Source organism: Prionailurus bengalensis, chromosome B3 (assembly GCF_016509475.1).
Source record: "Prionailurus bengalensis isolate Pbe53 chromosome B3, Fcat_Pben_1.1_paternal_pri, whole genome shotgun sequence".
Classification (NCBI taxonomy): domain Eukaryota; kingdom Metazoa; phylum Chordata; class Mammalia; order Carnivora; family Felidae; genus Prionailurus; species Prionailurus bengalensis.
The window spans coordinates 137,099,652-137,114,976 of NC_057355.1; the positions used below are offsets into that span (position 1 = coordinate 137,099,652).

The 15,325-nt window shown below is 37.3% G+C and overlaps 1 protein-coding gene across 15 annotated transcripts in view; it reads left to right on the forward strand.

Annotated features, from left to right (window-relative positions):
• Positions 1 to 15,325, forward strand: part of UNC79 (unc-79 homolog, NALCN channel complex subunit) — a 270,279-nt gene that overhangs the window by 30,539 nt on the left and 224,415 nt on the right. For all 15 annotated transcript variants that reach the window (XM_043556906.1, XM_043556897.1, XM_043556895.1 and 12 more), the window contains exon 2: positions 13,099 to 13,219. Coding sequence is in view for 14 of the 15 variants with exons in the window: in XM_043556897.1 (XP_043412832.1) it covers positions 13,099 to 13,219 (121 nt within the window). In the remaining variant the exon portion in view is untranslated. The remainder of the gene's footprint in view (positions 1 to 13,098; positions 13,220 to 15,325) is intronic.

Sequence of the window (15,325 nt, forward strand, 5' to 3'; positions counted from 1 at the left end):
ATACAGTAGTTCTTGTGATATAAATTGTCCTTCCTACAAGAAATAGGAAGAAGAGGTAGAGGGAATTAGTGTCATATCCAAGATCCAAAACCAGCCCATGAAAGGCATATAAATTTGAAACAGCTTTGCTACCAAGAATCATGTGATATATGAATTCATTCATTCATTCTTGTTCATCAGACGTTTATTTAGAACCAGATACTTACTAAATTCTGGGAATGCAAAAATGAAAGAGACAGTTTCTGATCTCAAGGACCTGATAGCCTAGTGAGGAGACAGTGAATGAGTTAATGATTATAGAATATAGTGGTAAGTGCTGTGATAGAGGGAAGTCTTGTGTGCTATGAAAGCACCAAAGAGATGTATCTTGTGGTAGGGTGGGTTAGTTATCTATAGCGGAAGTGGTTACAACTGAGCTTTGAAGAATTATTAGGAGTTGGCCAGGCAGACAAGTATGGATTGCATTCCTGCAGAGACAATAGTGTACAAAACTATGGAAGGGTAAGAGCAATATGAATTGGGATTTTTGCAAGTCATTATGGCTACACTGTGATACATATGGAAGAGACAGTTGAAGCTTGACAGATGAACAGGGATCTGTTCATGTTGGACTCTTCTAGCTAATTGCTTGGATTTCAACCAGCAGGAAATGAGGAATATTTGCATTTAGAACCATCACTCTGGAAGATCTTGTGAAAAAGGGATCTTAAGGGTTTCAGTCTGGATATCACAGCAATAATCTCGGAAAGAGCTTTTGCAGGCTTAAATTAAGGTGATGTCAGTGCAGTTAGAGAAGAGAGTAGATTTTAGAGCTGATTTCTAGATAGAACCAATTGGACCAACAATTAGAATCTTAATGGGGCGCCTGGGTGGCTCTGTTGGTTAAGTGTCTGACTTCAGCTCAGGTCGTGATCTCACGGTTGTGGGTTCGAGCCCTGCGTTGGGCTCTGTGCTGACAGCTCAGAGCCTGGAGCCTGCTTTGGATTCTGTGTCTCCTTCTCTCTCTGCCCCTACCCCGCTTGTGCTGTGTCTCACTCTGTCTCTCAAAAATAAATAAATGTAATTAAAAAATTAAAAAAAAAAAGTAGAATCTTAAGGACCTGGGAGACAAAAAAGTCATCTCTTAAGATATGCAAGGTGATTAAGAAGGATGTCTGATTCTTTACTGATCCTCTAATTATGAGAAGAAATGAAAAAGGTATGAGGCATACTTTTTTACTTCAACTATTGTGGTAAATATTTATAGTACTCCAAATTTGTAAAGTATGTCCAGGCCTCTTTATTTATGTCTATCATTTCTCAGTGAAAGCTTAGCTGAAAAGAAGATGAATAGTTTAAAAGGGAACAATGACAGCAAATCCATAAAGTCTTGGACTTTATGTAGCAGCAGAAGAAACCAATAAAAATTAAGATGGAATTAGGGTATATGCTTTCAAGTCTATAACATTAATAACCAGCTTATAAAGAATATGAGGGAAATACTATTTTAATTTCTCATTTGGCAAAACCAGAACAGAACAAATCAAAACAGACAAACAAGAACCCCTGAGGCTCAGAGATATTAAGTGACTTGCTTGAGGTCACACGTTGGTGTAGGTGGGAACTCACACTGCATCTCAGAGCTGTCTGCAGGACATTGTGACAACTCCAAGACAGTTACCCAGAATGTTTAGGGTTCAAGTCATGAGAAGGAAAATGAGTGGTCCACTTGAAGAAAAAATGAGTAAATTTTGCAAATGATAATGAAGAACCTATAAATATTTTGGAATATATCAAGGGAAATGATTATTTGGAGTTGGGAGGAAAATATGAGAGATGGGAGGAAAATAAATTATGAAAAAATTTCTGCACTATTTACATTTTTTAAGCTTTTGTTATTTGTTAAAATTTAAATCCAAGTTAGTTAACATATAGTATAATAATAGTTTCAGGAATAGAATTTAGTGATTCATCACTTACAAATAACACCCAGTGCTCATCCCAACAAGTGTCTTCCTTATTATTAGCTGTGGGTCTTTCAGATATGGCCTTTATGATCTTGAGGTTTGATCCTTCTATCCCGACTTTCCGGAGGGTTTTTACTGAGAAAGGATGCTGTATTTTGTCAAATGCCTTTTTCTGCATCTATTGAGAGGATCATGTGGTCCTTATCCTTTCTTTTATTAATGTAATGTATCACACTGATTGATTTTCATATATCAAACTAGCCCTGAAGCCCAGGAATGAATCCCACTTGTTTGTGGTGAACGTATTTAGTGTATTGTTGGATCCAGTTTGCTAGTATCTTGTTGAGAATTTTTGCATCCATGTTCATCAGGGAAATTGGTCTGTAGTTCTCCTTTTTAGTGAGGTCTTTGTCTGGTTTTGGAATCAAGGTGATGCTAGCCTCGTAGAATAACTTTGGAAGTTTTCCTTCCATTTCTATTTTTGGAACAGCTTCAAAAGAATAGGTGTTAACTCTTTTTCAAATGTTTGGTAGAATTCCCCTGGAAGCCATCCAGCCCTGAATTCTTGTTTGTTGGGACAATTTTGATTAGTGATTCAATTTCTTTACTGGTTATGGGTCTGTTCAAATTTTCTATTTCTTCCTGTTTCAGTTTTGGTAGTTTATATGTTTCTAGGATTTGTCCATTTCCTCCAGATTGCCCAATTTGTTGGCATATAATGGCTCATAATATTCCTTTATTATTGTTTGTATTTCTGTAGTGTTGGTTGTAATCTCTCCTCTTTCATTCTTGATGTTTTTTATTTGGGTCCTTTCCTTTTTCTTTTTGATCGATCTGGCTAGAGTTTACCAATTTTGTTAATTCTTTTAAAGAAGCAGCTCCTGGTTTCATTGATATTTTTCTTTTATTTCGGTATCATTGATTTCTTCTCTAATCTTTATTATTTCCCTTCTTCTGCTGGTTTTGGGCTTTATTTGCTGTCCTTTCCCCAGCTCTTTTAGGTACAGCGTTAGGTTGTGTATTTGAGACATTTATTCCTTCTTTAGTAAGGCCTGGATTGCTATATACTTCCCTCTTATGACTGCCTTTGCTGTGTCCCAGAGGTTTTGTGCTGTGGTGTTATCATTTTCATTGGCTTCCATGTACTTTTAGATTTCCTTTTTAATTTCTTGGTTAACCCATTCATTCTTTAGTAGGATGTTCTTTAATCTCCAAGTATTCATGATCTTTCCAAATTCTTTCATGTGGTTGATTTTGAGTTTCAGAGTGTTGTCTGAAAATATGCAAGGTATGACCTCAATCTTTTTGTACTTGTTGAGGGCTGGTTTGTGACCCAGTCTGTGATGTATTCTGGAGAATGTTCTATGTGCACTCGAGAAGAATGTGTATTCTGCTGTTTTAGGATGAAATGTTCTGAATATATCTGTTAAGTCCACCCAGTCCAATGTGTCATTCAAAGCCATTGTTTCCTTGTTGATTTTCTGTTTACATGATCTGTCCATTGTTGTAAGTGGGGTGTTGAAGTCCCCTATTATTATGGTAGTATTATCAATGAGTTTCTTTATGTTTGTAATTATTTTATTTATATATTTGTGCATCCATGTTGGGGGCATAAATATTTACAATTGTTAGATCTTCTTGATGGATAGACCCCTTAATTATGATATAATGCCCTTATTCATCTCTTGTTACAGTCTTTATTCTAAAATCTAGTTGCTCTGATATAAATATGGCTACTCTAGCTTTCTTTTGACAGCCATTAGCATGATAAATGGTTCTCCATCCCCTTTCAATCTGCAGGTGTCTTTAGGTCTAAAATGAGTCTCTTGTAAGGAGCATGCAGATGGGTCTTACTTTGTTATCCATTCTGATACCCTATGTCTTTTGGTTGGAGCATTTAGTCCATTGACATTTAGAGTGAATTCTGAAAGATATGAATTTAGTGCCATTGCATTGCCTGTAGAGTTGGTGTTTCTGGTCATGTTCTCCAGTCCTTCCTAGTCTTTGTTGCTTTTGGTCTTTTTTGTTTTCTTTTGTCTTTTCTCCACTCAAAGAGTCCCCCTGAAGATTTCTTCAGGACTGGTGTAGTGCTCATGAACTCCTTTAGTTTTTGTTTATCTGGGAAATTCTTTATCTTTCCTTCTATTTTGAATGACAGCCTTGCTGGATAAAGAATTCTTGGCTGCATGTTTTTCTGATTCAGCACATTGAATATATCCAGCCACTCCTTTGGGCCTGCCAAGTTTCTGTGGATAGGTCTGCTGCGAACCTTATCTGTCGTCCTTATAGGTTAAGGACTTTTTTTCCTTGCTGCTTTCCTAATTCTTTCCTTTCCTGTCTGTGTGTTTTGTGAATTTGACTATGATATGCCTTGTTGATGGTTGGTTTTTGTTCAGTCTAATGGGAGTTCTCTGTGCCTCTTGGATTTTGATGTCTGTGTCCTTCCCCAGATTGGCAGTTTTCTGTTATAATTTGCTCACATAAACCTTCTGTTCCATTTCCTCTCTTCATCTTCTGGGACTCCTATGATTTGGATGTTATTCCTTTTTAATAGTCATGAGTTCTCCAAGTCTTGTGTCATGTTCTTTTGCCTTTGTTTCCCTCTTTTTTTTGCTTAATTATTCTCCATAATTTTATATTCTATATCGCTGATTCGCTGCTCTGCTTTGTCCATCCTTGCCATCACGACATCCATTCGAGATTGCTTCTTGGTTATAGCATTTTTAATTTCGTCCTGACTAGATTTTATTTCTTTTACCTCCACAGAAAGGGATTCTATGCTTTTTTCAACCCTAGCTAGTATTCTTATTATCGTGGTTCTAAATTCTAGTTCAGACATCTTGCTTATATCTGTGTTGATTAAGCCCCTGTCTGTCATTTCTTCCTGTTCTTTATTTTGGGGTGAATTCCTTCATTTTGTCATATTGGAGGAAGAAAAAAATTAATAAAATAAAAAAATAAGAATTAGAAATTAAAAACAAAACAAAAAAGTAAACAAAGCTAGATCCTAGGTACATTTTGGTTTGCTTGTTGAAGGAAGCTCACAGTTTGAGTTTTTCAGGAGTCTTCATGTGGTGAAGCTATGTTCTCTGCTTCAGTCTCACCAGCTACAATCAAGATATCAGCTGGGCTGCATTCTTATGTTCTGTGTTCACACAAGAGACACAGGAAAACTGAGTAAACCTCCACTATTTACATTTTCTACTAACACATTTTTATCTAGAAATTATTTATTTGCATAAATGTCATTAGCGTTTTAAAGGATTTGTTTAGAGAGTATTAATAGGATATAACAAAGGTGACATTTAAACTTTAATTCATTTTAACCGCTGTGTTAAATATCACATCACATTTTAAAGATGAAATGTGGGGGCGCCTGGGTGGCGCAGTCTGTTAAGCATCCGACTTCAGCCAGGTCACGATCTCGCGGTCTGGGAGTTCAAGCCCCGCATCAGGCTCTGATGGCTCAGAGCCTGGAGCCTGTTTCCGATTCTGTGTCTCCCTCTCTCTCTGCCCCTCCCCCATTCATGCTCTGTCTCTCTCTGTCCCAAAAATAAATAAACGTTGAAAAAAAAAAAAAAAAAAAAAGATGAAATGTGTTAAACATTTTAACCATCTCTTATGTACCTAGCATTGTGACAAATTCTAAGGGAATTACAAATGGTATATAAGACAGTTATATCCTCAAAGGTATTAAGGTATTGTTAGGGTTACTATATTTGCAAACATGAAACTAATTTAGAACCATCTGGACCAGTTTATTATCAGTGATAAATTTATATAATGAAGTGACAAAATTTTTGAGGCAGATAATGAGTGCTCTGAGCATTCAGGCAGAAAAGGGAGATGGTGATAATGTCTAGAGTCAACCAGAATGTCTAGAGTCAACCAGTCATGAATGGTGTGACTCTTAAGATGGGCCTTGAAGGATTAACAGGATTTGATTTTTCAAGAAGAAAATTGTGGTACCAATGAAGTAAACAAGTATCAGTTTGTGTTTTCTAAAAACAAAAGTAAAACTCATTTAGTTTTAATATTTCATCACTCACTGCAGTTTTCCTCAGTGAAATACTGGAAACAACACAATCGTCAAATAGTGAAATAGGGGAAATATCAATATTTCCTTCCATATCATGAAATTAAATATTATTAAGCTCGTAAGAATAGTTAAAGAACAGTGTGGCCTGAAGGAGAAGCCTGGTTTCTAGCCAGGAAACTATCTGCCACTTACTAGTTTTGTGTTTTGGGTGAGTCAGTTATACTTGAGCTTTGGTTTATTCAACCTTATTTATTTGTTTTTAATGTTTATTTATTTTTAAGAGAGAGAGAGAGAGAGCATGAGCAGGGGAGGGGCAGACAGAGAGGGAGACAGAGAATCTGAAGCAGTCTCTACACTGTCAGTGCAGAGCCTGACCTGGGGCTCAAACTCACAAAGTGTGAGACCATGACCTTAGCCAAAATCAAGAATTGGATGCCTAACTGACTGAGGCATCCAAGCACCCTGGTTTAGTCAACATTAAATGGAAATGATAATAATTACTCCATAATATTATTGTGAAGATTAAAAAATAATGTATATGGAGCCCCTGATAAATAGTGGACATTCAATAAACATTGTTCATTATTATTCATATGTGCATGACTGGTATATAAAGAGAAACAGTCCTTCTGAAGGAAAATGTCTTAATTCCTATGAAAAGCTTTAAAATGAGTATTTCTTGTCTGAGTCAGCAATTCTGTGACTAAAAATGTATTCTAAGGAGATAGCTGAAGATGTGTGCACATGTTTGAAAGGATATTCTTTGCAGCATTGAATAGAATAATGAAAAATAACCCCAAATCTCACAGATAGATGATCGGTGACATAAATTACAATTTACTTACATAAATAAAATGTACTTACATTAAAGTGATGATGTAGGAATGTATTTCTGATATAGAAAGTGAGGAAAACAGATTCTAAAGCTACAGAATACTCCCAATTTTGTAAATTGAGTTTATGCAAAGAAAATTTCCTGGAAGGATAATACACCAGAATGTTAAGTATGGTTATCTCTGATTAGGGCGCCTTTAGTTAATTTTTATTTCTTCATTGAACTTAATATGAATTTTTTACTTTTATGGTAATAAGCATAGATTGATACAAATTTAAAAATAGGAATGGGTTGTTATTAAAAATACTTAGTGACATAGGAAAATACTTAAGATTTAAAGAAAAAATGATTTAAAACTTATGTACTATATGATCTTAATTTTGTTGAAGTATTTGTATATGCCTAAAATGAATGCCTGATTTTTGCCCTTGTGGATGTTTCTCTCCACATGTAGCAAAGCTTCTAGCAAATGGTGGGGCTAGGAGCAGAGCAGAGATTAGACTTGCATACACCTGGATAAAATTCATCACTTTCTCAGATTCCTTTCTGTGTTTTCTTTATTTTTATCACAGCTTTAACAGTTGGCTTTCTTGGCTATTTTCATAAAGAAATAGAGTTTAACCACTGGGAAAAGCCACTGCCCCTCTCCCTCCCTTCTTTCCTTTCATCTTTTCTGGGACCCAGCAAATTCAGCATTCCTTGGGCACTCAGGGATATATAATGGAGAACAAAACACTAGTTCTTGGAGCCTATTGTCCACTTGGAAGAGACAATAAAAAAATCACCAAAATATGTGTTAAAAATTGTGTTAACTATGGGGAAAAAAAAGCATAGAGTATGATGACAGAGCAAAATGAAGGTGGAGGAAAGGGAATCAGTTTAGACAGGGAAGTCAGAGAAGACCTCCATTAGGAAGTTATATTTTAAGTCAGCCTTGAAGTAGAAGTAGTAGTTAGCCAGACAAACATGGAGAGAAAAGCATTGTAGGAAGAGGGACAAGTACATATAAAGGTTTTTAGGCAAAAAGTAGCTTTACCAGTTCAAAAAACTGGAGCAAGAGCCAGTATGTCTGACTGTTAAGGTATGATGCAAAGTTGGAAGGTAGGCAGGGACCTGGTATAATATGTTAAGGATTTTAGATTTTGTTCTGAGGGCAATGGGAAGCCACTGAAGGATTTGCATGAAATAGTTTATATTTTATTTATTTATTTATTTATTTATTTATTTATTTATTTAAAGTTTATTTATGTTGAGAGAGAGAGTGTGTGTGTGTGTACGTACACGTGAGTGCATGGGGGTGGGGCAGAGAGAATCCCAAGCAGGCTCTGCACTGTCAGCACAGAGCCTGATGAAGGGCTCAAACTTACAAACTGCGAGATCATGACCTGAGCTGAAGTGTTTGAGCTGAAATCAAGAGTCAGATGCTTAGCTGACTGAGCCACCCAGGTGCCCCTGAGATAGTTTATATTTTAGAAAAATCTCTTTGACTGCTCTGAGGAGAAAGAGCTGGAGAGAGGCAAGAGAGAACCAGGAAGATGAATAAGGGGCTTTCACAATTGATGGGGAGGTGATGGTGCCCAGTAGTGATCATGAAGATAAAGAACAGAAGACAGATTGGAGGTATATTTTGGAGGTATGTTATCCATTGACAGGATTTAGTGACAGGTTGGATTAAGGGTGTGAGAGAGAGGGAAAAGGAGCTGTCAGGATGATTCTCAGAATACTTTGTTGGAGTGACTTAGTAGATTGTATAGATGGTGGAATAGGTTTTTTTTTGGGGGGGGGTGAAGGGTGAGATAAGTGTTCAGTGTGGAACATGTTTGCCTTTGTGATATCTGTAAGATTCCTAAGTAGAGAAATTGAATTGATGAGGTATGTTACTCAGAAGAGCTACTCATCTGGGATGGAGATACAAATTTAAGAGTAGTTGGCATAGATCGTGCTGCAGGCTCTATGGATGGGTGAGGTTGCCTGTGGATAGAATATGGAGACAGAGGAACAGAGAATCTAGGCCTGAGCCCTGAGGAATTCTCACATTAAACATCAAGTAATGGAGGAAGTAGTGGAGCTCAGTGAGGGGCTGCACTGGAGCAGTAAGGGGGAAGACTAGAATGTGGGGTTGCTGGGAAGCCCATGGGGGTGTATCAAGGAGGAAGGGATTGGCTGTATGGAATGGGCTAAAACATCCAGGAAAATGATGACGGTAAAGTGCCCATTGGATGTGGCAACATGGAGGCTCCAGATGATGGTGGGAAAGGGGGATTCAGGGCAGTGGTGGTGGTGGAAGCCTGACAGGAGTGAGTCCAAGAATTGGAAGTGATGGAGAAATGAGAGAGTGTACACAACTCTTTATAATCTTGGCTCTGAAGAGAGAGGCCAGTGCTGGAGGGGAATGTCAGGTCAAGGGAGAGAGTTTTTGTTTCCCTTTAACAAGGGAGATTCTAGAGTTTATTTGAATGCTTATGGCCATGACTTAGTGGGAGGGAGAGTACTAGTAGTCTGATTGATGATGTTTGATTGGAAAAAGAAAGGAGATGCAAGTAGGCTTTGCTGTCTACTCTGTGTTAAGTTTGTACTAGGTACTATGCTAAGTGGTTTGCACAGTAAGTGATTAATATTCACAGTAACCCCATGAAGTTGGTATGATTATCCCTATTTTACAGATGAGGAAACAGGAGTTAAGTAGAAGTAGAACCAAAGTCTTAATCCAGAAGTGTTTGATTTCAGGGCTTAGACCCTTAGCTCTGGCTTATACTATTGGAGGATTTCCTCTATGGTGGTGTATTAGTTGGTTTCCTAGGGCTGCCATCACAAATTCCCACAAACCAGGTGGTGTAAACAACAGAAATTAATTTTCTCGCTGTCCTGGGGGCCAGAAGTCCAAGATCAAGGTGTCGGCAGGTTTGGTTTCTCCCGAGGCCCGTCTCCTTGGCTTGCAGATGGCTACTGTCTCCCTGTCCTCACATGGCCTTTTCTCTGTGCACATGTATCTCTGGTGTCTCTCCTGTGTCCTAATGTCCTCTCTTTATAAGGGCACTTGTCAGACTGGATCAAAGCCTACTCCAAGGGTCTAATTTTTACTTACTCACCACTTTAAAGGCCTTATTTCCAAATAGTCACATTTTGACATCAAGCCTTCAACCTATGTGTTTTGGTGGGGGGGGGCACAATGCAGTCTGTAACAGATGACTTCTGTTTCCTTAAAACTGTAAGGAAAAGAGTAGGTGTGGGGGAGCTTTGAAGAACGTGGAGAGGGATGAAACAGTGATTGAAGAGGGTGGATAGGAGCTCACTACAAAAAGGTAGTCTTACAGTCTTATAGTCAGTTGAACTTGGAGATCGTTTGTTTATATCTCAATTATCTGAGGTTCTATAGCAATATTCTGGTAAATGATTGGAGTAAAGAGTAAGAACTCAGTGCTGCAGCGAGGCTGCTGGTTGCTCACATAGGCTTACTAACCAGCTACATGACCATTTTTTTTTTGTGTACAAAGTTGAAATGTAAATGCATTCTGTTCACATCCTCAGCATAATTACACATTACTGTATGTTAGGGACCTTTCTGGATGTTCTCAAATAGTTGAAAACATGAAAGTTAAATAAATCTATGATTGCTAAGATTTTGTTGCATTTCACCAATGCAGAATTTAGCTTGAACATTTTCCAACAGGTTCTACAAGTTGTCTTTCATGATTACTCACCACTCTCTTTGTGCTTCTTTCTCTCCCCCTCTTTCTTTCTTCCCTGTTATCATCTTCACTCATCAGTTATTTATTGAGTATCTACTAGATGTCCGGCACTAGGGTAAAAAGAGTCAAAAATCTAGTGTGGGAGTCACAGATGTGTATATGCAAAAAAAAAAAAAAGCCCCCAATTGGTAAGGGGTATTATTAAGGTAATAATTCATTTGTTCATTTATCCTGTAAATATATTGAGTTTTTACTGAGTGTCAGGCAGTGTGTTAGGCTTGGTATAGAGACAGGAGTAAGATACAGTTTCTGCCCTCAAGAAACTTACAACCTGATATACAAAACATAAACAGGTAAGTAAATAAAGACAATGCAATGTGACATCTGTAAAATATTAAAATCACTTCTCAAAGAAGGGAGTGATTCTTGTCTCTGCTTTCCCTTGCATGTTTGGATACCTGTTGAAAGGAGCCGTTGCTGCATTTTAACAAAAGGAACTATAAAAAGAATATCCATTCATTTCACCCGTGGTTCTAAATGCTTATTTTTGTTGTGTAGTGATGGTTTTGTAGCTCTTGAATTACAAGCAAACATCGAGTTTGGGATCTATGGCTTTTCTCTTCCCATGAGTTTATTGTCCACAGTTGACACCATCAACACCTTTTTTTAGGTGATAGGATGGTTAATGGTGTCCCTGAAATACTTGACAGAAACCTGCTGAATATTAAAGCTTGTGAAAAATCACAGTAACAGAGCACTCCTGTGGTGGTAGGTGAGCTGAGAACATATGCTAGCTAGAACATACCTCAAATATTTGGGACTTGGAACTATGTATTAATGGGCGGGGAGGTTACCAGTAATGTGATTTTTTTTCAAAGGTGGTTAACAGCAGATCAAAAACACTGAGAAGAAAGTGGGTTTTTGTAGATTATGTAATTGAAACATTTTCAAGTATCCCTTCTTTTTACCTCATCTCAGGAAAACAGTTATTTACAACCAAACATTTATGGGGTTCATTGAGACAACGGCTATAAACTTGTTGCTTTCTTCAGAGGTGATGTGCTATACAAACTCAAGGTATTATTATCTGCAATCTAGACTTCTTTTTGTGGAAAATGATAACCATATTATGGGATTAGTGCAGGTAGTAGGGGGGGAGGAAAGGCAAATTTGATCAATGGTATGTGTGGGATTTAGAATCAATGGTTAACCTAATAGCAGCTAAAAATTGCTTTGATATCATGCAACAAACACCCACTATCTGCATATTGACTTCATTTCAGATTCGTAATCTAGAGTATGTCCTAGTGGAAGGAACACAGGTTGGGAACTAAGGGTATAAATTCTGGTCTACCTCTGCCATTGACTACCTATGTGCCTCATTTTCCCTATTTTTAAAATGAAATGGTTATGAGAAAAGGTCACTAAGGTCCCTCCAGTTCTATTTCATCATTCTGTGATTCTTCGCCTGTCAAAAGCATATGACTTTTTTTAAGTTGCTTACGCCAGCATTTCAGTTAGAATTGCATCCAGGAGTTTGTTTCCATGGGCTGTTGGGAACAGCAAGACCTTGCTTCTCCAGGACTTGATATGTCTTCTGTTAACTGCTGACAGTGAGCCATACCACCTAAAAGGCTCCCTTGGTAGCCTTAAAGATTGAAAGGACAAATGGACAGTGTTGAGAGCTCTGTGGAAGAGGAGACCTGAGAGACGGTGATCACCATGGCCCCTTGGGATTTGCAAAGAGGAATGACTAGCACTGGGCCATTCACTGCAGCCAGGTCAAAGGTCAGGTCAGGAATGTGGACAATGCTGGTGACTCCAGGTAGGTCTAGGAGGGTAAACAAGCCCATTGAGTCCCTCCTGCATCTTAAGAAGATCTGAGCAGCTCTGCTCAGAAAAGCTATTAGGAAGTTTTCTAATTTATGAAACTCCTTGGAAGGAAAAATGTGACATTTATTTTTCATACTTTTATTACTATCCAGTCATTATATTCTTACTCAACACTCACCAAGTTACTCTCCTCTTAACGTATTCTCACAGTTCAAACATTCAGTAAACACACTACGTGCTTTTATGATCACATTGAGTTAAAAATCTGATTTTGACTGATGCCATTGTGCAACGGACTCCCTATATTTCAGGATTTTTGGAGTATTGTTGAAAGACCTTTGAGTTTTCTCCTTCAGTTTTAGTTAAGCAATCTTAAATATAATTCTCTGGTGGCAGAGATTTATATATATTATTATTTTGATAATAAGAAGCTAACTTGGGGGTGATTATACAATGATTTGGAGCATTGCCTTTCTTAGTGATAAAAAAAGTTATGGAAGATTTGTGAATAGGATATTAAGCCAGATAACTTAAAAAAAATTGTGTGCTGGATACAATTATAAGAAATTAAAGATCTTTTAAATTGTTTCTATCATGGAATTCCAATAAAATTCAGCATATTTTCCTTAAAATACTAATTAAATTCCTGTATCTAATCATTAAAAGAAAACCCAACAAGCTGTGTACCTAATACATATTACAAGATAATTTTTCTTTTTTTTTTTTTTTTTTTTGTTTTGTTTTGCTTTTATCTAGTTGCTTCCAAGATCCGGTACTTACAGGAATATCATAACCGGGTTCTTCACAACATTTATCCTGTACCTTCGGGAACAGATATTGCAAACACCCTGAAATACTTTTCTCAGACCTTGTTAAGGTAAGCCTTAAAATATCCTCTACTTCAAAAGAATTATTAGGTAGTTTTGCTGAATTGATTGGGACCTAAACTTTTATCGCACTGAAAGTTTTGAAGGGCCTTATGTTTTCTAGTGCTCTGCCAGAAGAGTCTGGACTCAAGTTCTCTGGGTGTATATAGCAGGTCAGCTCACAGGCCTAACTGAAAAAAAAAAAAGGGTTGCATGGCTACCGCCTGCTTTCCTCCACTTTATGTCTTTTCAAGAGATTTATACAGTGATAAAGGTTATATGTCTGGCATTAATATAGAATGAGATTGACAGGAGAATTTACATTGCTAAAATTAATAAGAAACATGGTCTTAAAGAAAATCAGAATTAAGTAGTGTTTTAGGTTCATCAATAGTATTTCCTGTTTCTTGAAATATAATGTATGGTAATAACAATCTGTGCCACACTTCAAGTGTTCAACGTGCTTTACAATTGATGTGGAAATTCTGAGGAGGACGAGGAATGAAAAACAAATCCTGGATGCTTTTACTATAAGATGGAGACAGGATCTCTTTAGGAAAAACAAGGGGAACCTTTCAAGTAAAGACTCCGTTGTTTGGAAAATAACACTGAAGAATAAAGGGGAACGCTTCACTTTCCATTACATTCTAAGGCTTGGTCTCCCCATTACCATGATCTTCTCACTCCAAATCTGATATTGGAAACACACAACTTGACTTGCTACTATTTCTTTTTGCTGTGTAACAGCAGCATTTTTGTGAGATAGGTATTAGGGAGGGAACACCAATTCCGACTGAGTGTAGTTGTCCTGGAGTCCCCGCTCGTGCAAGGCGAGCCTTTGGCAGTCTGAATGCTTTGTAGAAAGAAGTTTCACGCGTTTAAGTCAGCTGCTTGTCTTCTACAGCCCTGATCTTTGTTCTTCTTATTCTTTGGAGTATCTTGTCTTCTTTAGAACACTTGGTGTCCCTATTCTGTATTAAAGGGATTCTGTGTATCAGATTCATAGATTTCATACTTGCTTAGTAAGTAGAGGCTATTTCCCTTCTTTTCAAATTGCAGTGGGATTATTTGCTCAGTGTTCATTGAAATAATCAGTTTGTTTATATTGATATACAAGCATCTGATCCTGCTCTTTTGAATTCTCCTTTTGTCTTTGAGGTCAGGTTCTCAACGGGAAACATTGTCCTTTATCACAAATTCTGGAAGTTCTCAAAGTGGGAGGCTTTTTTTCAGTAGCAAGCAGATTCTGAATTCACTTTGCAAAGAAACTGTGACATTTGTTGGCACTTTGAAGCCTACTGCTTAAGTCTTAGTCATTGTGTCAGAAAGTTTGGAAATTTAGGATACTGAAGTCATGTTTGCAAGACATGAAGTTTCCATTTTCTTGAGCCATGGATTATTAGGATATGATCATGGTTCATAGCATTTTAATGATAAAACTGGTGTTAAGGTAGTTTGTTCAAATAGCTGTTGGAGAAGATTCTGTGCCATTGAGCTGAATCCATTTTCTTTTTAAAATTTATTTATGTAGATTCAAGTTAGTTAACATGCAGTGTAGTATTGGTTTCAGGAGTAGAATCCAAGTGCCCTCCTTAATGCCCAACATCCATTTAGTCCATGCCCCCTTCCCCTCCCTTCCAGCAGTGCTCAGTTTTTCTCTGTATTTAAGAGTCTCTTAAGGTTTGCCTCACTCTCTGTTTTTATCTTATTTTTCCTTCTCTTACCCTGTGTTCATCTGTTGTGTTTCTTAAGTTCCACCATTTTCAAGGGAGACAATATCAGCAGCTGCTTCTAATGGTAGTATTAACAATAACTACCATTATCATAGCAATATTGTATGATAATACTAGTAATTATATGTGTCAAACACTGTTCTAAGAACTATACATGTCATCTCATTTAATCCCTTATAATAATTATATGAAATAAATGTAGTATTATACCTATTTTACAGATAATGAAACTAAAGCGTAAAGCAGTTAAAGAAATTGCTCAGTCACCTATTTAGTCAGCATTGGAACCTGGATTTGACCCTGGTGGTTTTAATCCACAGCATACTCTCAATAATTACACTCTATTGCTTCTCCCTCATACTACTAGTTATCATGGTGCAAAGA